Source organism: Diaporthe citri, assembly GCF_014595645.1.
Source record: "Diaporthe citri strain NFHF-8-4 chromosome Unknown scaffold_8, whole genome shotgun sequence".
In the NCBI taxonomy this organism is placed as follows: Eukaryota; Fungi; Ascomycota; class Sordariomycetes; order Diaporthales; family Diaporthaceae; genus Diaporthe; species Diaporthe citri.
Window position 1 is genome coordinate 2,391,592 of NW_025064853.1, and position 21,836 is coordinate 2,413,427.

Below are 21,836 nucleotides of genomic sequence, written 5' to 3' on the forward strand. Positions count from 1 at the left end.
GCTGGGAGCTGGGAGCTGGGAGCTGGGAACTGGGAGCTCTCTGCTGGATGAGGTCGTTCGTCGTGCCTGCCGCGGTACCTGCAGTACGTATGTCTACATGCACTACTGGCTGACATATAGCCTACATATAGATCTATCTTTTTTTCTGGGAGCCAGGCGGTACCTGGGTACTCCGCCCAGTGAGTACCGAGCCAACGTCCTTTTCGGCACGATCCGAATGATTCTAGTGCTGCTGCCAGGCAAATCCCAGCCGCCCAACCAAGAACTCTAATGACCTGGCTGCAGCCTGGGAACCTCGAAAGTAAGGGGAGGGGGGTTTCCTCCGCGGGCGGGAGTGTTACGGTCGTGGCCAGTGAGGTTGCGATTGCTCCCAAGAGCAGATCATTCATCAATGCAACTTCGACTGCATCACACCTCGATGCAGCTTGTTTCACTTGCACGCCTGCTTCTGCACCTTTCTTGTTATTCTTCCTCATCGCCATCATCATCATAATCGTCATCATATGTGCCATCATCGTCGCGCACAAACTCGTCTGAAATCGCTGTCTCCGCTGGGCTTCCCGGTCAGCCCGCCGGCACGGGCACCAGCACGAGGCACGCGGCACGACATGCAAGGCGAGCCTCATTCCCAAGTGGCGGCCAGATGATCTGCGGTACAGCTTGTCTGTCCCATGCCACGCTTCTCAAACAACGGGCGGCTTGATCTTCAGTACATACGGCCAGCCTGCCTAGATATGTACACGCTGACACGCGAGCCACAAGCTATCGTAGCAGTGACAAGATGAGTAGCAGCCGGGACACCTAGACGCATCTGGCGAGGGTCCTCGCGGCTAGCTACCTACCCCGCCGGCGGATGATTGCCGTTCCAAGGTTCGCTGTGGGATGATCAACTCGAGGTAATTTGTCAAGGCACAGCATCCATATCGTCCATCGTTTGACGGCATGCTGCACGTCTCGCCTTGTAATTCTGCTGCACCTGCGTTCGAGTCCCCGAACCCTTGGTCTTGTGTTCCCGAACTTTAACTCTACCCGGCGCACATTCTCACCGAGTGCCCGCGGGAATGCTCAGACCCAAAATTCCCCCTCTTGGAGATCACCCTGTCACTGCAGCGCAGATCCTGCCACCCCCCACCACAAAAAAAAAGAGTTCTAGACCACTCATTATCAAGGCAGGGCTTTGACGTCCACCCCCCCAACGGCCTCCACCCGACGCCTTTCGGGCAAAGAATTATCCAGCAGCGCCGTTGTCCCAGGGAGACGGATAGACTGCGGCTCCGGAGTTCCCCAGGCTGGGGCTGGCAACCACGCGAGAGAATGTGCTGCGGTACCTGCGGCATATGCATCACAGTTACGAAGCTGGCCTGCATTTGTCCCTGTCAATGGGGCTCGGGGCTGCGCATCAACTGTTGCGCAGCGCGCATTTTGCGTTCGGGCAGACTTGGTAGGCGCCAATTTGACGGGTGTATTGTAGGGTCTATCGTTCTTTGCAAGCCTTCCAAGCGAATGCATTTTCAGGTCCGCCATCTAGGACAAGCCGCGTGGTGCTGTTTGATCCCACAGCGGCTGTCGACGAACCCAGTCATACCACCTCCCCATGCAGTGATCGTGATGTCGTGGTCCCTGTGCTAGTCATTAAAAAAAAAAAAAAAAGTGTCCAACCACGTCTGTTTTGCGCGGTCCAAATTCCCTATTCTAACAACAGCTGCGGCAGTGTAATTGGTAACAATGCTCGTCGCGTAGTATCGTCGAGGAGCGATTCGTAGCTTTAGTGAGTGCTGCTGGGCTGAGAGCCTCCTTTTGCAATTAACTGGGCCGTGAGACCGGGTAGCTCGTTCCTTCTCGTGCTTATTTGGGAGGTCTATCGCCTCTCTCGCTTCACCCTGAAACCCGGCTCCTGGCCCCGGGCTTCCCCCTCCTCAACCTCAACCGGGGCCCGGGGCCCCAGCATCCAATCTTGCATTGCCAGCCACTCACTCCAGCTCGTCTCGGCGCTGACGATTTCCTTCTCGCTGACATTCTGTAACGGCTTGAGGAACGGGACCATCTGTTCACCGTCCATATCGTAGTTGGCCTTGACCCTAAGCCAATTGTCACTCTTTGCCGCAAACAGGTAGTTCCGGCGCTCTGCTTCGTGCAGAGGTCCGACTCCAGCCACCCAGTCGTCCCCGAAGAAGCCATGCAGAATGCCAGGAATGTCGAAGCCCGTGGCCACCAACCGTCTTATATAGGGAGTTAGGGTCGCATATGCCTGCTGCTGAGACTGACCCGGTCCCATGTGCATGGGCATCTTCCCGGAAGCGGTCACAGACGAAGGTCCTGGTCTAGACACCCCCGGAAGTCCGGACGACTGGGGCGAGTACTGGTGCGCCGATGGCGACCCTGCACCGTTCGAAGAGTAAACAGGGTACGGTTGTTTTTGGTAAGGCAACTGGATGTTCAAGAAGGCCGAAACGGCCTGGACGGGTCCAGAGTGTTGCGCGTGGTCCAGGAAGTATCGTACGCAGGACTGGAACGCTCCGTGCCACTCGAAGATATCGAACTGGGTGTTGACGAAGGGCTGGGGGTCTCATGTGTCAGGTCACCACAAGGAATGCCTCAGAACGCGAAGTGGTGAAGGGGGAGCGGGTTTCTGTGCTCGAGGGTCTGAAGCGGAAGGGTGGGACTGATATACCTGGGGCTGCTGAAAGGATGACCCATCCATTCGACCTGAAAACGCCATGTCTTCAGGCTATCAAACACAGTACTGCTCTACTGGTTGACACGATTATTGTCCTGCCGCAACGACTGCTGGTGTGCGAGCGCCCGGGGTGTGATTGAGAGTATGGTGTCTGCCATTCTCATCAGCGTCTGAGCCCCGAAAATCCCACTGTCAGGAAGTCCGGTGGTTTTGCGATGCTGGGGACAGTTTACCTATACTTCAGCAGATACGGTACTCCAGGGACCGGTGCCGCGGCCCCGTCTTGACAGCTCGATATAGTCGTCGTCGCTGGATGCAACCTGAGCCGATAGCAGGGAGCTTGGCTGGACAGAACATGCCAGTTGTGACGTGTCTGAAAACACAGAAACAGACCCTGCTCTGTTCTGGCCTGCTCCTCCCGTCTCGACTCTTCGGACGCGGTCAAGGTGTGGTGGTGATTCAGGGTTGGGCTGCGTGGGATGCGCCGTCAGGAAGGGCGAGACCCGTGCGGATTGCAAGGCTGATATCAGAAACCACGGGTATTATGCTGCTGCTGCTGCCATAAGTCGGGGTTGCGGGCGTCATGTGAAAGCATTGGTCGCGCGAGTGTGATGGGAGAGGAGGTCCGAGGGAAGCAAGGAAAGATGATGTGCTTGTTTTAATAAATTGTGCAGATGGGTTGGGGTTGTTTCGTCCGTGTACTATATCTATGCAGGTAGTCTCGTGCTGAATACTCGGCGAGGTGATGTGTGTGCGAAAGTGAAAATGAGGCCCATAAGGTTGCATGGATTGCAGAGGCACGCAGAGTGCAAGGTTACGGGCAGAGAAATTTCCTTCATGTCACCATTCTGGCCAAGGGGCTGAGAATAGGGAGGTACCCGGGAGGGGGCCGCCACAAGAGGACAGCCGTCTTGTCTCTCCGGTGCGGGCCCGCGGAGGGGGCAACGAATGGACGGGCGGGTGCCTGGGTGGCCGAATGCCCTTGGGCAGCTAAGTATGCTGCGCGCGCGCCAGAGAGAGGGTCAGAAGTCGGTGGACGAGCGGGTTGAAGGTTCGTGGGCCAACAGAGGGCGGTGCCAGGAGGAAGTCAGTATTGGATCAGCAAGTACAAGCTACCTGCCTGTCTACCCAGCGGTACTGTGGTGGGTGGAGGAGGGAGGCAGGGTGCGGGCTGGGAGGACAAAGTCTGGGGATCGTTGTTTGCAGGCCGACAAGGCCAATGGCTGGGGTCGCCGTTTGAAGAGGCGCAGGCAGGGTCTTCGGAAACATGCTGAGTCCAGATAGGCGAGAGGAAGCCATGGCCAAATGTGGGCCTGGCTGGACAAGGATGAGGGTTGGAGAGAGGCGAGGTGGACAGCAATGGCGAGGGGAGGGGGCGGTTTTCGTCTCTTTGTTTTTCCCTCTTTCGCTCTGTCTCCTTCTCTCTCCGTCTCTTTTCGTACGCGCGGCGGTTCCTGGGCCTGGGGTGTCCTGTCATGGACATGGGGTTTTGATTCTCCACGGCCATGAATTGAGTTGGGTTGGGCCGGTCTGGTCGGGCTGGGTGGGCCCCCCCTTCATATACCGCCGCGGTGCTCGACCGGGCATCTGCAATTTGGCAGCGAGGAGTAAGGCATTGGTAAGTGATGATCTCGGTGTCGAGAGTTGCAGCCGCCTCTGGACTCGGCCGCAGGGGCGAGCCCTGCCGGTGGAGGTTCCAGATGGGACGTCCTTTTGGGATGGGAAGGCCGGGGCCATAGCCATCAGACGGTTGCAGTCGAGCTGTCAAGGTGAGCGGAGGAGGGGGGGGGGGTTGAGAAACGGCCGTTGCGGATCCAAGGCTTGCATGGAGCGGGAGGGAGAGATATTGGATGTGGCGGCGTGACTGATAACGAAGACCAGACAGAACACGCTGGCAAGGTGCTCTCTCTACCCTTCAATCCCAGACACCTGGAGTTGACCGTGGACTGTAGGTCTATCTGCTGTGAGAACGCAGCAGGGCAGGCGCGGGCGAGACGCTGGCTGTTAGCAGCTGCCGGATCCGAGCTGGTGCGGTATAAGTACCTGTTAGGAAGGGGGATTACGTGCCACCGTCAATGTATATGTACTTGTGTCTGTCCCACTCTCTCGCAGATGTGGTTGTGGGTACGTATCTGGTCAGTGCGCTCACAGGCACATATCCCCGCCTGCCCAAGTACCCAGCCAGGTGTGTAGGCATGTATGCACATCTACTATGCCCTTGGAGTGTTACAATATAGTAGATACGTGGTATGCAGATCAAGTACTGTTCAACATTCAACCTTGAAGCGTCGGGATATATCTCGAGATGTGTGGTGCAGGCTAGGATCTGTTTCGCTTTGAACGCCCCGAAACTCTGGGGTCTCTGGGGCCTCTGGGGGCCACTGGGAGGGGGGTTGCTCTGCATAGGCGCTTGTGTTGCTGCATCTTATCTTAAGAGAACATGCCCAGATCCATTATCCACTACTGTCGGTACTCTCCTCTCTACGCAGTACTATCGTGGTATCTCCTGCGATCTCGTAGCGCAGCACAGCGCAGCCGGGCTTGTCCTGGCTCGCAGTGTAGCAGCCTGCAGGGTTTGCTCAGACACACACAGAAAGAGAGAGAGAGAGAAAGAGAGCAAGCTCCGGGGGCCGAGCAAGGAGGAGGTCGACATCTGGAGGGATCCGTCCCTAAAACAACTGACACTGACACCTTGGATCTGGCGCTACCGGCTTGTGGGCGATGCCGTCTAGCCCGACTAGCCCAGCTCTAGCGCAGCTTGTCTGCCAGGAACCTGGGCAGGCCGGGTGCGTGGGCGCCAGACCCACGAGGGGCCAAGAGGCGAAGGGGCTGCCGTCGACGACGACGAACCACGGTACTGCAACCTCACCCATCGCTAGCCACACAGTAGTCCGGTCAATCTGCTGCTGTGGTCGCCATGCAGTCTGAATCTGGCACGGTGCAATGTAGCATGCTTCAGCCCGTCCGTCCCTCTCATTAACTCTTGACCACCGTCGCAACTCGACGGCCATCATTTCCCCCATGGGAACACTCGCCGTCACAAGTCACAACGTCCTCTGGGGATCTCGGCGCTAGGACGCACGTATTCGCGTCCTAGGCCTCACATAGGTGTAGTCTAGTGCAGCCCAAGGTCCTCACAGGCTGGCGTTCGCTTCTCCTAGCTAGACTACCTGCCTGAGCAACCCTGTCCATCAAGCTCTTTCCTCCTCCTGCTCGCCCGCCACCCTCTACCCTCGACCGGCCAAATCGGCCGAGAGACAGCACGACGACAGGCCCACATAACTGACGAGACGTCAACCTCTCGGCATAATAACGATGCTAATCGTAAACTCAACTTCGTCGACCCCCCGGGCACCAAATCCCGACGTCAACCCTCAGCCATCAGCCAGCCACCAGCCGTCAGCCACGGCTTGCCCAGTCCATCCCGTGCCGTGGTGTCGCCTCTCATGGCTCGCGTCTTACGGCTCACCACATGCGGCTTCCTCTCACATGACCACCCACCAATCTCTATATTCCCTGCTGTACCTGGGGTTGCTGGTATGGGAGAGCCTGGGGAGATGCCATCAGGCCTAGCCTCAGCCTTGTCTCCACCACCACGACCCCCCTGCGCGTCCCTTCCCCGGGGACAGCCTGACACCCTCCAACACCACATACGGTATACCGGACAGACCGCAAGATCCTCGGCGAGTCGACGGGGACAAACCAGATCATGCGCCTACGCCGGCTAGGCTGATCAGCGTCCTACCTCACGGGTGTGGTGCGGCAGCCTTCCTCCTGGCCCCGATGCTAACTCTTCATGGTGACCTACTATGCGCTGTGCCCGGCCCGATACAACCCTGATCACTATCCACCGAATCCATCTACACAGTCTCCAACGACCAAGCTCGCCCTTACTATCCACCGCCCATGGCCATGGCCCCGGCCACTACAGCAAGCCTCCACGCCAGTCGTACTTGCGCCTGTCGGCTTTTGAGGCGACGCTAGCTCGGGTGGCTGGATGGGTGCTAACCATGCCTTACCATGGCTTGACATGGCTTACCATGGAAACGACAACTCTGGTGCCCTGGTGTTCCCTTCTGCCGCGTGTCCTGACTACGCATGCTCCACACCAGGAGCACTCAACACGGTGCCTGAGGACGGTGGATCAATTTCTGAGCTACAGTTGGACTGCTCTCTTGACTGCGCAGTACTGTTGTTAGCAAGGGCACGCAAGCCCGAGCTGTCTTGGCCACAATCAGCAGTGCCGTGGCATCTGCTTCGTTTGCTTCGCTATAGTGGCCGTCCTGTTGCTGTCCTAAAGTCTCTCCTGGCACTTCCCCGTCGAGATGCAATCGAACAGCTCATGACCGTTGCTTCACCATGGCGCCGCGCCACTGCCGACGGGCAAGGCGAATTGGCAATGGTTCTGCACTCAGTCTAGTGGCTACTTGGCGAAACTGTCCTCGTCGAGGGCTGCCGCCTTACAACGTGGGTTCCCTACCAGGAGAAGCCCCTGTGCGACGCTCTATGGCCGCCGCAAGGGCCAGTCCCCACCCAGGGTGCGAGTTCATGGGGGTTAGCTGTGATTCGATTGGGCTCAGAGGTTGCTCCGATAGAGCATCTGTACGTGTCGCCGGGAATCTACAGCCTTCTCGCACGTTACCTCCCAAGCCAGCCAACCTGGGGATCTCATACTCCTGAACTTGGCACTGCATGTTTCCAGTTCGGCGGATATGTGTAACGCCAAAACACAACTAATGACTTCGATGGGCCCAATGTCGTGCGTCATTAATTACTTCCGGGATACAGGGGCTGTCCATTGGACTAGACTTGCAGATTCCAGAGAAAAAGCATGTTGCCTCGATTTTTTTCGGACCGCCAGACCGCGCATTCTGCTGTGTCTGTTCCCAAGGCGCGTCCGACTGGCACCGCTGCGCCACCGATAGCAGGTATGGCCAGGAGTATGCTTGGAAGAGGAGGGAGAAGGCCCAGCCCGGATACATGGCATGTCTCCGAACTGGACTTGTACTCCCCTCCCCCGTCCGCGGCAACCTGTCTGCTCTGCCACTGGGGAAAAGCTGGCCCATCACAGGTCTGCGGACGGATCTAGCCACCGCATAATACACTAGCACCAAAGATCACCGTCTTCGAGGGCATAGCATCTCCAACATTTCCGTCATTGACGCCATTGGGCCAGTTCGGGGTTGGCTCACAAGTTGCCATTCCCGACAGCCTCACGCTGACGGGACCGTGCAGGTCGACGTCCCCACGGAGGTGGCAAGATGTAAAAGCCCATTTGGTTCACATTGCAGGCTCGCGAAGGGTCGCTACTACACCGTATCTTGTGCCTCACTTTGAGGCAGGGGATATGCGCATCCCGAACCTGGCCCAGAAGCCCCGTGGAGTCCCTTTCACCGGGGACATTTGTCCTACCTTGGAGGACTGGCCACATGTGGGACAGTGGTCTGGTCCCTGAGACCCTTATTGTTGAGTGTCCTACAGCATATGTACCTAGTCGAAACGCTCCTCCAGCAGTCTGGGGCAGGCGTTACCAGCCACCGGTGATCCTCTGAGGCTCTGCCTCATGCCTTCTGGGTATTCCCGGCGGGCTGCGTCCGCTATCAGCCACTCTCGTGCAGCTGCAATTTTGCTTATCCCAGGGAAGTCTCACCCTCCGGCCTCAGAGTGTCGTCAGCATGGCCTGATTTGTCTCGGAAACTGCAGCGTTGTTCGTAACAGGGAACTGCTTCGTTCCCGAACGAACGTCGTCGCCGGGGCGGTAGCTCTACATTTACTCCATTAAGGCCCGTGGGACGCTTCCATATTGGGTTTCTCGCTTGTGGGCTGTCAAAAGTCATGGCTGAGCCAACTCATTGCTATGTTCCGGCGCCTCACTTTAAATTCCCACGATGACGTTGCACCAACAGTCGTGGCTTTGAGCAGACGAGCCTCAGTTTCTTCTGATGTCGGACCCTGAAGGGTCTTCTACTGCAATCTCATGCAGCGGCAGGTTACTTTGTTCACAGGGCTGCAGGGACCAGAAAATGTGCGGTCGACTACTGTTAGCAGGCGACCGCCGTTCGCGTGCCTCACCGCCAGCAACAGGGCTAGTTTTGACTGTTGTCACGCTTTATTACACTTGCTAAGGCGGAATCAGAAATCGCGCGTCGATTCAGGAAAAGGAACGGTTGCATATGGATCGAATGATCAGCACCCTCATCGTTATGAGTTGTGAGATGTGACTTGTCGCCCTCCACACCAGTAAGGGCGTTTTCGGGTGTAAATTTCCTCCATAAATCGTCGACTGGCCTCACATTCCCTCATTTTGAACCAGCACGCGCTATCAGTCGCTTTCAGTGGCAAGGTCGGTCGGCGACTGACTTAACTCAAGTGAGGCTTGAAGACCCCCGGCATGAGCGACGGGCAGACTGAGGCAGAGACCAAAGAGACAGCTGCGCCTCGACCAGTAAGGGTTATATAAGGCTCATGGATGGAACAGCTGCGGCTTTCCACGTCCAATCTGACACAGAGACTCGACTGTCTCTGCGGCCGCCTCCGGAAATCAAATTCCCGGCGGTGGAGGAGCTCATCACTTGGTCCGGGCAGCTCCGGTCCCAGTGCCCTCCACTACAGAATGCCTTCTCCTCCATGGCACCCACCATGTGGCGGTGTCTATGCCTATGTCATCTCGCGTGGAACAACTATATACCAAAGCCGGGATCCTGATGGATCTGGAAAGGTGTTCGGCTTCATCGTGCAGCCATACGACGTTGCTGTAAGTGGGTTTGACCTCACCAGCCTATCTATCCCTTTCGGCCTGGACCTAGAGGTCGATTTTGCCGAGGTCTACCAAGTAGGGGGATGATTCGGCGAAGCGTCGAGCTGACACGACGCGGAATGGCCTTGATTTCCCCCCTTCCTCTCTATGTCCAGACCCTTCGGGTTTCCCGACTTGGCCTATAGTAAATAGTTTGAGGTTTTGGAAGCCCAGTCTCCAGGACTCGACGTGAATTAGCGGTAAGAGGCATGATCGTTGTGAGAATAGGACATCCGAGGCTTGGACAGATGCCCAAGGCGCACGTAACGTTAACCGGGCTGGACTCGACAAGAAGGTCCGAGGAACATGAGTGACCGCCCACCGCATAATTTCCGCCATGGACTAGCGACCGTTGGGGGCAACGTCTGCTGTCTCCCAGGTACACGGGACGTCTGTTTCGGGAGCTAGTAGCGTGGCGCTTGATGTCAAACATGCAACGGTCTCTTGTTTGCCGACACCACTCCCGTTGTTGGTGGCAGGGCCACGAACTTGCTACTACTCCGTGTGAGTGCTCAAGGGGAGGCACGCAGCCATTGACTAACGCTGGTTCTCGGGGGCAAGGTCCGGACCGCGGCAAAGCAACGTCGGCGGTAGCTCGGGCATGTTCCGGTGGACAGGATGGGCTTGCAACCCTCGCAGGCTTGATCTTGATCGAGTGGAGGGATGGGGTGGGAGAGAGACATCGAGAGCTTCTCTAGGCAAGGCCTTCTGGTCACTTGGCAGGCCAAATGGGGATGCGTTGTGCAATGACTTATTATTATAACTCTGACAGAGTTCAGTCTTGCCGGCTGCCACCACGATCTAGGGTGTGCTTCCTAGCCTTATGTGGAGTGCTGGAGTGGACCTGCATGTCACAGCCAAGCACAAGAAATAAAATTCGGCGTTTGTTAGGTACGCTAGCGCTGGCGCCTCCGAGTTGTCCAGGGACCGGCGGGGAGCATGTCCCCCGGTCCCCAGTCCCCAGAGATCGCAGGGCGAGCAAAGTCCAGCAGAGTTTGACATCCGTCCGAAGTTCACCCCAACAAAGCGGCCAAGAGAAGAGTGGAGGCGTGTAATTAATTCAGTGTCGACATGGGCAGCAGGCCGAGGCCCCCAGATGTCAAGCAGTGAGATGGCCCGGGCTCTGGGACTAAGACTCGTACATCTGCGAGACATTGATGCGGCGCTTCGTCACCCTACCATGGTAGCTCCTCGCCCTCCCTGTGCCAGAACTTGCCCGTATCCTCGATGCCCTTGGCCACAAGGATCTTGTAAAGTTTGCTAGCTGCCTCATCGGGGTCGACGGCGCCTGGGACGTCGCCCGTGCCCGGGATTATACCAGTCCTCACTATGCCCGGATGCAAGATCACGACCACGACCCCCTCGGCCTTGAGCTCCACCGCCAGGTTCTTACAGATCATATTGAGGGCCGTCTTTGACGAGCGGTAGGCGTAGTTGCCCCCGGAGCCGTTGTCGCCGATGCTGCCCACGCGGCTGCTGACGTACCCCAGCCGCGGCTGGGAGGACCTGAGCACGTTGGGCAGAAGCGCCTGGGTGAGCAGGAGAGGGCCGAACGTGTTGATGGAGAAGGTGCGCGAGAGAGAGTCCTTGTTCAAGGTGTTGAGTGAGTCGTGGTCCGGATCCGCCACTCCTGTGTGGACCTTGTCAGCGACCATCCCGGCATTCTCCCCTTTGGTCTCCCGCTTCCGGTAATGGGGGTTGTTTTCACACCTGCGACATTCAGCAGCAGGTCGAGGGGCCGATCGCCATACTGCTCCTTGAACCTGTGGATGGACTCCTCGGATGCAACGTCCAGCTGGGATGTCGTGCAGCCCAAGCTCTTGAGTTTCTCCCCGTGGTTCACATCCACGGCATGAACCTCATATCCCTGTACTCATTCATCAACTCCAGATCATTGGCTAAAATTGCAGAGTGGTCAATTGACGCCCAGGACTCACGGCATCGATCAGGACTTTGGCGAACTCGTGGCCAATGCCACTGTTGGCACCGGTGATTACTGCTGATGGCATGATGTCCAGAGTGTGGCTGTCGAGGATTGATTCTCGAGCGACTCTCAACGTGAGGGCCATGGTCGTTGTTGAGCTTGCAGTCAGTAATGAGCTTGCGGTGAGGGGGTTGCTTAGAAATACACGACCTTGCGGGGTATGGGCGATGATGTGTCACTGTGGGTTGCAATTGGTCTCGAGCGTCGCAGTGAGATGACCTTGCATTTCTATGCTTAAGCTGGGTTGGGTTTGCATATTTCCCTTGCTCCACAAAGTCGCTACACCACCTTTTCCTCCCATGCGCCGGGAATTCTGCTAATTCGTTACATCAGTCTTCCAGTTGCCCCCGTCGATGAGCTGTCCCTGCTTTACAGCACCCTGAACACATGAGCGGGTGACTGAGCTTGCTGGTGTGTAGACCAAGGACATTTTGCAGCATAATGCGAGGATTAATAGTCTCATGTCACAGCAATACAAAGTGCAGTGCAGCACAGCTAGACCGGCCGCGGACCTTGGGTATCACTCAAGACGGGCGAGTTCTGCAGACCCGTCGTGCAAACCTTTCCCCCAAATGAGTCGATAGCTGTGGAGGTTAGTATTTACACCGCCCATGGGTGCTATTCCTTGCATGAAGCGGTATTGCCATACACGTGCGGCATGCTTTGACAAGTGTCAAACCGAAGACGTCTGGCTGTGCGAGAGGTGGATTCTCATCCAAGGAGAGCATGCCCGTGCCTCTAATCCCCTGGGGTCCAACGTGTCAAGAGGGTGACCAAGGAGGTGTGGGCTTACATCCTTTGTTCTTGACCACGGCCGACGAAGGATCGAAGGGTTTGTCCCGAAGCATCAGGAAATCCTGAGAGGAGTCGGTCGACTTGTCGGTCGCGGAGCGAGGTGTTGACGGCAGGAGGACCAAGGCAAATTACCAGTTCGAAGAACGATGCCTGTCCAAGGCCGCCGAGTCGCGCTCTCTCTCTCTTCTTCTCGATCCCGGAACGAGAGATTCACGAGCTCGAGCTGTCGTCAAAAGTGATAGGCAGTGCTCTTCTTCCTACCGTTCCACCCTTTGTCCCTGGAGCGTTTCGGAGCGCCGTGCGGCTGTTGAGCCAACCGTTTACGCGACCGTTTCCGACGCCGCCCAGCTTTGCCGCACAATAGTTTGTCAGCACCCAAGCCGTCCCTCGACCGCTTCGCGTGCCACAAGAGCCGCAAACCCTGCCTGGAATGCTCGTCGCAACTCCTCTTCTGGGCCGCAATACGGAGCCCGAACATCTGTTTACTTCCAGCTCGACGCCACGCCAACCCGAATCAGCCCAACAGGCAGTCTATTAGCACGCTAGGTGCCGCCGTCGTTGACAGAGGCTGTCGTGAAAGAGCTGAGGTCCAGCACATTGCCTTTTTTTCTTTATTCCTTTTCTTTTTCGGCTTGCTCACATGCGAGACCTGGCAGGTCGCCATACCGTTCTGAGCGGTTCTGCTACCGCAATGCATCTTGCCAAGGGACCCAAAGACTCCTTTTGGCGTCTTTCTTGCCAATTTAGGGAAGGGATATGAGACAGTCCTTCGGAGGACTAGAAGCGGCTGAGCCATGTTCATCTCGCTCTTCGGGCAGAGCCTCGAGCCTCAGCCTGTCAATCGGATGTCTGTGAGCCAACCGGCGTCTACCGCTGTGCTTCATCATCTACGGGTTGTGCCAGCTGAAGGAACCCCAGCATGAATGGCACCAGAGCCTCAATGGCTCTTTTGTGTACTTGACGGGGCATTGTGCCCCAAAGAAAAGTCTCCTCGGCTTTTTCGTTTCTATTCTGCCAAGTTTGCTGTCTATTCTTCAAGTGAGCTCAACTTTGGCTTGACTTGCCCCCCTTTCTGATCCTCTTACTCGCTCTGATGATGGGGCGTCTCCTAAGCCTAGCAGCTGTTTGCTGCTCCATTGTCACCGCTGAAGCAGCGGTTTTCAAGTGGACTGCCAATGATGGTGCTCGAAGATGGACCCCGGCCCAAGAGACATTTGGTTTGATGCCACTCTTGGGTACGAACCCAATGCCAACCAGCCCTCCGAAGCTACAAGAACCAAAGGGATACAAGAGAGCGGGCGGAGACAATACGTGCGCGTATGTGAACGGTGATCCAGGTGCGTTTGCCGGAGCCTAGGCCTATCTGCCTCCTTGCCAAACAATACTGACCTGGAGGAAGATATCCCCCTATACTGCGATGTGAACTCCGCGTGTGTCTACAACTCAGTGAGATCGAATATCGGCTGCTGCCCTGATACGTCGACTACTTGTTCCATTTGGACAACATGCCTCGACTCTTCTGACAAGAACCTATTCACGACTGACAATGGCTATACCCTGTGGTGGTAAGTCTCCGTCTTGTATCTAATTGATGCCCGTTGCCGTTACGGTTAAAAGCTAACAGTGGCTTGTCAGTGGGTCCTCCGAGTATCCCTACTGCAAGACGCATCTCTACGAAGACGATGTGTTCACCGGGTACACTCTATTGGGATGCGCGGTGGCGGCAGGAACAGACAGCGTAGTCTACAGCCCGACCTTGTCCATGTCGGGTCTGTCTTCAAAATCATCTACCTCAGACAGCAGCCTCACAAGTAGCCTCGGTGTAGAGGCAACGAGTTCGAGTGCCCCGAGAGCATCCAATGTCGGCTCCACAACAACAAGCAGCAACGCAGCCAGCACGACCGCAGCGGCTAAACCCGGAAGCTCGTCGGCTCCAATCGGTGCCATCGTCGGGGGAGTTGTTGGTGGAGTAGCTGTCATCGCGCTGTTTGCCTCGGGCTTGGTGCTCCTGCTCCGGAGGAGAAGGCATCATCAAGGACCAGCCAGCGACCCGTACACTCCGATGAATCCGCCCGGGGCCAACTCATCGCAACAGCATCCATCGCAGCCAGCGATGCAACAGCAGTTTCAGCAGCCGCATCTTCAGCCGGCGCCTTCCCCGGCGAGCTTCGCGGCGGCAGCACCCGTGACGGACAATCGTAGCTCCATCGCAAAGCCCAGTCCAGTCAGCACTACTCAGCCTGTCTATAGCCCAACTGCAGCAGGAAGCCCTCCGCCTCAGAGCCAGAGCCCTGGGGCGATACCGCCGGCTTACCAGGCGACCAATACCAGTACGAATTCTCCGGCTGCAACACAAAGGATCTCGCCGACGACCCCGAATGCTCCTCACGAGCAGAGGCCTGGAAGTTATGCCAATCCAGGCTACCAAGACCACGCGCAGCCCGCATACCATCAGCACAACGGCCATTACTACGAAATGCCCACTGTCAAGAGTGATCGGGAGCTCAGGGAACTGGCCTAGACGCGCGTCCAATGTATTCTACCGCAAGGTATCAAGGCATTAGATTGAAGGATGCTCGTTACTCAGTGTTCATGTCAGCCACTGGGGAGAATGCATCATTGCGAGGTCTATGGGCCGTTATGTATGAGCAAACTCCTTGGCGATGCTGACCAATCCAGAGTTTTGGAGGAGTCTTGGATCTTCATTGGGATGAGCACATTAATCTCACCCTAGCTTTACTGAATTGCTACCAAGCGGTCATTATTCTTCATCAATCCAAGTTGCTTTCTCCATTTTAATACAAGCCACCGAGATTGACCGTACGCCCATGCACGGCGACGTCGATGGGGCCGCGTTTCCTAGGGACAAGATAATTCGGGGTGACTGCACGACATACTGACAACGGAGCACAGTATTATGGCTTTATCAAACTGCTTTGGCCTTCAGCACTATCAACTCACTGTCAAATAGCTATGTGCACCGCGAAGAGCGTCCAGACTTTACACATGCTGTTGTCCGGAATTAGGGGGGGGGGTTCCGGGCGTTCGACCCGGGACACCGGGAACACCGGAGGCAGGGTATCTCCGGGATCGACAGGGTGCATAAAAAGGTTACATTTTCGAAGCTCAAATCGTTTCCTCGGCCAGTATAGGACAAGTGTCCTATGTGGGACTCTGGGCTGCAACGAGCTGCAATCCAACGCATAAGTGGGGCGACATCAAAGTTCGCCTGGACATCTTGAAAGGTCGGTTCTGTTCAGGAGGCCATCGACACGAAGCACCCAGTGATAAGACAAACTCATGAGTGAAAAAAACATGCCTCAAATCCTACTGTAAGAGACCACACCCCAGCTTGTGCCAAGAGATGTGAGACCTGACACGCGCGACCACACATAGCATCGGCGGCACCGGGCACGTTGGTGGTGCAGTGCTGCACAAGATCCTGGAGCAGCATGCGGCCGACGTCCAGGTCAAGGTTGTCGTCCGGGGCGAGGACAAGGCGTCGCGACTGGTCGCCAAGTACCCTCAGGTGCAGACGGTCCTGGGCGACCTCGCAGACCACAAGACCATCGAGGAGGCCAGCTCCCAGGCCGACATCGTCATCAATGCCGGTCCGGACATCACCCACGATAAGGGTATCAGTGCCATCTTCCGCGGCCTGAACTCACGAAAGGCAGCGCTGGGCGCGTCCCAGACGCCGTACTACATCCACACCTCGGGTGCGTCCCTGATCTGGGACGAGCCGGAGGGCGTGAATGGGTCCCGGTGGTGGGACGACATCAACGACATAGCGGAGCTGAGCGCCCTGGAGGAGAAGCACACGCACGCCGTCACGGACCGGATCGTGCGCGAGGGCGCCAAGGACGTCAACGTGGCCATCGTGTCGCCCGGGTTCGTGGGCGGCATGAGCCCCTCGACCGAGCACCCGACGCCCATCACGACGCCCGCCATCCTGACCACGGCCCGGGCCTTCAAGTCGGGCTTCCAGATCTCCCCCGGCGAGAACAGGCACGCCTGGGTCCACGTCATGGACCTGGCACGGATCTACCTGATCCTCATCAACGACGCGCTCGCCGCGCTCGCCGGGAAGCCCATCGAGAGGGACGCCGGCGTGCTGCCGCTGTGGGGGCCGGAGGCGTACTACTTTGCCACGGGCGAGGACATCGCGTTTTCAGACTTCATGAGGGGCCTGGTGCCGGTGCTGAAGCAGCACGGCGTCATCGAGAGCGACGAGATGAAGTCTGTGAGTGTGACCGAGGCGGCGAGGATCAGCCTTGCCGGGCCCGACGGCGAGTACGACCCGCTCGCCCCGCCGCCGCCTCCTGATTCCTGGGCGATGCACATCGCCATCATGTACGGGGTAAACATGAAGATTCGGGGTTCGAGGGTCGCGAAGCTGGGGTGGACGGCGACGGGCTCGGTGGTGGATACCTTCCCCGACGTTGTTCCTGAGTTCCTGCGCCGAGAGAAGCAGAATGCTTAGTGTTGCTGGATGGTTGTTTCCACTGCCGAACGCGACGGCCAATGTATTCGTGCTTAATTAATAGATAGACTGATTCATGTGTTTGCAGAAGGAGACCGTGTTCAAGGCGTAGCACTGGACGTTGAAGAAATAGTTGGGTCGGACGTTAAAGCAGGTGTGGTGACACGGCAGACCGGACGGCCCCTTAACATAGATTGCCCAATGTCATTCTCCCTCGGCCCTGCAGTGCAGCATCGACAATGCAGCATGCTGGCCTTCCCTCACTCGTTGGGGGGGACACCGCCTATTTAACGGGCACGTGTTGGCAGCAATCAGCGAGATTCGATCTCTGCCGACGCCTACATCCATATTGTCACTTGATCGGAGGCAACACAGCTCAAGCATGTGTATTGAATTTAATGCGAACCGGTTGTATCAGAGTAAACTGGTCATGCACGTGCACACACCCGCCTATGCGCGCCCGAAAAGCCCTCGTCGGCTTAGCAGGTGCACCGCAAGACATCACGTTCCCCGAACACATTGGCTGCCCCGGCACCATGGAGAAGCCTCAAGCATCGGCAGCATCTGCTGGAGCACCGGCACCTGCACCTGCAACCGGCCTGTTGTTCTCGAAGTGCACGACCTCGTGGCCAATGACGAAGCGGCCGACGGACATATTAGTCCGGGCCAGCGCGCCCTCCTCTAGCTCGGCCCATGCCGGGTCCGTGGTCAGCAGCCGGAGAGGCTCTCGGAAGTGTGCCGGATTTACCGTCTACATTCCCGCAGTAGTAGCTAGACCGCCATTCTTCAAGATGACTAGAGGAAACAGTCTGGGTGGGATGACTTGCCTGCGTCCACTTCACCATGTACTTCTGGGTGAGAGGCTTCGCCTTGACCGGGTACACCTTGGTGGCCCATTCGACGAAGTCCTCGTGTGATACCTCATTTTTTTTTTGTACATGCAGACGTCGAACTTGATGAGTGGGGACGGGCTCGCCATGTTTGCAGAGGGTCAAGGCGCGTAGTTACTGCGTGGTCAATACGAGGTCCAGCATGGTAAGCCGAGCCGTTGCAGAGTTGCAGGCACGTCGCCTTTTATTTTTCAGCTCGTACAGTAGTGGGACACACAAGCAGGTTGTGTTGGCCCAGTATTTGAGACCGTCCGTCGATCGTCATGTCGTCTCGACTGGGCTGGGAACCACTTCTCCTCGAAATCCAATGCAATTGCTGGGCAGCAGTGTGATTTGACCTCGACGATGTCTTGATTCCTGACGACTGCCGTGATGAGCAGCGGGGAGTCTCGGCTGGATGGCTCCTTACCTTCAATGTTTCCACAACTTTGGGCACCTTTTCCCGGTCAACAGAAGCTTGCCAACACTCCAATTCTGGGTTCCTATGAAAGTTGGCCAGTGGGTGATGTAAGATACACTACACGAAAGCCTCAGTATCCCTGGACACATCTCGATCTGCGATGCTGGTGAAAGTGACAGGAGAGTGATGTGATCTGGAACTTCGTAAGCAAGTGAGGTTGGCAGGTCCCAGCGGCATATTCCCGCATATTTCCCCGTTGGCAAAGCTTTAATTGAACTCTTTAAAAGGCTCTACTCGTTGTCATCCTGCAAAGCCTTCTGCAACAGAGACGTCGCCCGGTCGCTGTGTTTCATCTGCAGCGCCATCTCACGGCCCTTGGGGCTCATCTTCTTCCACGTCTTGCGCAGAATACTGATGACCTTGTCCTCGTCATTGTCAGGCTTCGACTCAAACCCGTCAAGCTGGTCGTCCAGGAACACCAGACATGCCACGTCCTCCAGCACCTGTGTCTCCTCGTTGGTGGCCAGGTCCTTCTTGCTGATCAGAGCCGATATCCGCTCGATGTCAGCTTCTGGAGGAGGATCGTCCATGGACACAAGCAGTTCACTGATCTGGGAGGCAGCCTGGGTCTTTTGCTTTGTCCGCCACGTGAGATACCCGGGCCTGGTCATGGGGTAGCTGCTTCGTGGTAGCTCCCAGCTTTTCAGATCGTCAGTCAATGCTTGGTGGACGGTGAGCGGGGTGGGAATAACCGACCGTCTGAAATGCTGCGCCCGGCAAGCAACTTGCAATGCAGGAGATGCATCTGGACATCTTGATGCGAGCCATCGCGTCATCTTTTGGGCATAATGAAGCTCATACGGCACATGGCCTGAGCCATCTGCCGCCGGGGTCTTGTTGGGGTCCTGGGCGTGAGCTTCATCGATGAGCTTGATTGCTGTCGAGTAGTTGGTGCTGAGCGGGGGCAGAGACGCCATCGTGACTCTGGCAGGTGAGATGAGGTCCTTTGTTAACAAGTGCTACTGACTGTCGATGGGGAGGGACGTTGACTCGCGAGGGCTAAAGTCAATGGTCCTTAAGATTGACTAATCATGTCTGTATGACATGTGATTGGCCGTGATGACATCAACCCGCAACACTGGCCTTGCCGTCTCCGCGGCATCAAGGTCTCTAGGTATTAGTGTACGTGGAGCCACTTGTCAATAACTTCAATTATTGTTCATACTGCGGGTTCCACCCCGATTGGATCTGCCACATTTCTCTGCTCTAATCGGAATTTTACAGACAGAGTTTGGTAGCCTTAGCATAATAGACACCAGCAGTGCCTTGCTTAGCAGGGACAGAATCTCGCGACTCAGAGCTAGTTCTGATCCAAATCAGATGCATTTGAGATCGGATTATCTGAACGACAAGTGGGACATAACCGGTTTGGAAACAAATAAATGTATGCGTATAACACTGTGCCTACAACTGCTTTCTGTCTTCAAGGGAAGGTGTTACCAAGAACCGGCCGAAAGCAAGCTTAACGTGTGAGCAGCAAAGAGTAGAGTAACCTTGATGCAAGTTCGTAGTGATTGAGAATTTGAAGGTCACCAAAATTTCCATACGATAGACCTGCCCGGTAGGAAGGAAGCTTGTGCACAGGACATACACATCAAACAGCCACCCGCTTCTCACCCAGGAAGAAACCCCTGCAAGGTTTCATTCATGTGGGTTTGAACTTGCTGTTAGCCAAAATCTGGTGGAACTTGTTGAATTCACTTCTCCATATTTCAGTGAACACTGAGGTTTACAGTCTCAGTCTCGCAGCCTTGGTTTCAGCCGTTTGTGGGAGGAGGCTTCCAGGAGCACCTCAGATATAGATCACAATGTATGCTCAAATGAGAACTCTTGGGCCTGGCATCTTTCAGTGCTCACCGGTACATGGGTGAATGTGGAGTGTGTCACTTTCATCCAATTCAGCTACTTCACTGCAGCTCTCGGGTGAAGAAGCTTGGGTTAACCTTGCGAGTCCCGTCCGCCCTTTCAACGCCCGAAAGCCCCGAAGCTCTGTCTTGACGAGACCATATTTTTTATCCTGCAGCGTTGCAGATTGACCACAACTCTCACCCAAGAGTGCACGTGGAGGAAGACCAAACAAATACTGCCCCATTTTTCAGAGCTTCAGGCGATTAACCTGCTCAGGGCCATCGGCAATAAGGTAGAGAGGTTTGCCTGGATGTCACCGTTTCCTTGCAGGTCTTCAAGCCTACTTCCTTTACCTCATGAAATCACCCCACTTTGGTTATTTACCACACAACAACAAGCGCCCCCACAACGTCCATCGATGTCAACACCACAGCATAATTGTCGTCGCTCATTCTTGAGTCAAGCCACCATGCCTTCACACAGAGACCTCGCCATAAAAGGCGACGGCAACAAGCGTATCTCAATCTCGGATTGCAAGCTTCAGCCACTCAACCTACTCATCCCAGGCGGCGCCCCAGTCATGGTGCCCAGGGACAAGGCCTGGCCAGGTGCCAAGAAGAAGGAGGCAATCAAGCTCAGGGTGCCACTCTCTGCGAGCAACTCTTACGACGCCGGAGAGGATGACGATCTCGAGGAGCCTGTTGCTGTCAAGACCAAGTCGAGAAGGGCCAGCAAGGCGAAGACGCCTTCCACTGCTGAAATGAAGTTCAAGCCCGAGAAGAAGCTGGAGGAGTCCTGCAAGAAGGCAACCAAGTTGGACAAGCTCGCCACTGAGGCTAAACAGCGCAAGAAACTGGAACAGCAGGTCAGGGAGCAGGAGAAGTACATCGCAAAGCTCAAGGCAAAATACGCAGCCAGCACGAAGAAGCACGAGAGCAAGACTCACAGCGAGGCGACTGACTCCGATTTTGAGTCCGACGGTAGCCCTCCATCCAAATCAACGACCCGAAACGCGTCTCGAGCTTCCAACGCTTCGACTGACGGGGCGCTCACCGACGCAAGCGAAGAGGTCCGCCGCATGATCAAGAGCCTCAAGATCAAAGCTGCCGGCACAGAGAACGCCGACTTCAACCCGTCAGAGGACTCTCAGCTCCTAGCCAGGAAGGAGAACGGCGAGTCGTACGCCACGATCGCAAAGTACATGAACCGCACGAAGAAGCAGATCCAGAAGCGGCATCGTGAGCTTATCGCGCTCGGCAAGACAGCTGAGACAGCAGGCACAAGTGGCCCTGGGGAGACTACAGAGGCTGCCACTACCGGTACAGACAACGACGTGCCCGCTGATGCCTTTGGTGGTCTCTTCGACCTCGGCAGCCTTCAGGCCAAGCTGGAGGCCACTGCAGCAGAGCAAGCCCAGGCTGAAGCTCAGGCCAAGGAATCTGAGAAGGAGGACGACGAAAGCGACGAGAAAGTTTCCTCAAAGGCCCTCAAGACCTCTCCCGTCGGCATACTAAAGACAGAGGGGGGCGACAAGAAGAAAGGAAAGAAGAAGCCCAAGCTGACCTCGCCAGTCGCCGTTGGTGGCGAGTCCGGGTATGAGTCTGGCTCCGAAGACGTCTCCACCAAGGTCTTCATCGGCAGCTACGCCAGACACCTCCTCACCGACAAGAGCACCATCCCGGAGGCGGACGACAAGTTTGACGAAGACGACTGCATCCTCATGGCGGTTTCTGATGCCCGCCGGAAGGGTGATCGCTGGAAGCAGATGCAGGCCGACTTTGCCAACCTGACTGGCCGGATGGTCCCGGTCGAGGTGTTGCAGTACAAGTTTGGAGAGGGTGAGAGGCCTGAGGGGTACTGAGAAGGTACTTGATTGTAGATCTGTCTGAGATCACGGCGGCGT

The 21,836-nt window shown here is 56.4% G+C and overlaps 7 protein-coding genes across 7 annotated transcripts; 3 read left to right on the top strand and 4 right to left on the bottom strand.

The window, feature by feature from the left end:
• Window positions 1–462: 462 nt before the first annotated feature.
• On the bottom strand, window positions 463–2,719 carry INS49_015018 (uncharacterized protein; the record flags this gene model as incomplete). The annotated part of the gene is made up of 3 exons (XM_043175705.1): window positions 463–551; window positions 1,975–2,557; window positions 2,672–2,719. 3 exons carry the CDS (start codon window positions 2,717–2,719, stop codon window positions 463–465), a joined length of 720 nt encoding a protein of 239 aa, XP_043020662.1.
• A 7,929-nt stretch (window positions 2,720–10,648) lies between these two features.
• INS49_015019 (uncharacterized protein) lies at window positions 10,649–11,542 on the bottom strand (the record flags this gene model as incomplete). Its single annotated transcript, XM_043175706.1, has 3 exons — window positions 10,649–11,103; window positions 11,184–11,340; window positions 11,411–11,542. The coding sequence occupies 3 exons, from the start codon at window positions 11,540–11,542 to the stop codon at window positions 10,649–10,651; spliced, it is 744 nt and encodes a 247-aa protein (XP_043020663.1).
• A 1,956-nt stretch (window positions 11,543–13,498) lies between these two features.
• On the top strand, window positions 13,499–14,773 carry INS49_015020 (uncharacterized protein; the record flags this gene model as incomplete). Its single annotated transcript, XM_043175707.1, has 3 exons — window positions 13,499–13,589; window positions 13,652–13,817; window positions 13,888–14,773. The coding sequence occupies 3 exons, from the start codon at window positions 13,499–13,501 to the stop codon at window positions 14,771–14,773; spliced, it is 1,143 nt and encodes a 380-aa protein (XP_043020664.1).
• A 794-nt stretch (window positions 14,774–15,567) lies between these two features.
• On the top strand, window positions 15,568–16,735 carry INS49_015021 (uncharacterized protein; the record flags this gene model as incomplete). The annotated part of the gene is made up of 2 exons (XM_043175708.1): window positions 15,568–15,584; window positions 15,649–16,735. The coding sequence occupies 2 exons, from the start codon at window positions 15,568–15,570 to the stop codon at window positions 16,733–16,735; spliced, it is 1,104 nt and encodes a 367-aa protein (XP_043020665.1).
• A 547-nt stretch (window positions 16,736–17,282) lies between these two features.
• Window positions 17,283–17,714, bottom strand: INS49_015022 (uncharacterized protein; the record flags this gene model as incomplete). The annotated part of the gene is made up of 2 exons (XM_043175709.1): window positions 17,283–17,486; window positions 17,682–17,714. 2 exons carry the CDS (start codon window positions 17,712–17,714, stop codon window positions 17,283–17,285), a joined length of 237 nt encoding a protein of 78 aa, XP_043020666.1.
• A 601-nt stretch (window positions 17,715–18,315) lies between these two features.
• On the bottom strand, window positions 18,316–19,002 carry INS49_015023 (uncharacterized protein; the record flags this gene model as incomplete). The annotated part of the gene is made up of 1 exon (XM_043175710.1): window positions 18,316–19,002. The coding sequence occupies one exon, from the start codon at window positions 19,000–19,002 to the stop codon at window positions 18,316–18,318; it is 687 nt and encodes a 228-aa protein (XP_043020667.1).
• A 1,400-nt stretch (window positions 19,003–20,402) lies between these two features.
• Window positions 20,403–21,794, top strand: INS49_015024 (uncharacterized protein; the record flags this gene model as incomplete). Its single annotated transcript, XM_043175711.1, has 1 exon — window positions 20,403–21,794. The coding sequence occupies one exon, from the start codon at window positions 20,403–20,405 to the stop codon at window positions 21,792–21,794; it is 1,392 nt and encodes a 463-aa protein (XP_043020668.1).
• Window positions 21,795–21,836: the final 42 nt, after the last annotated feature.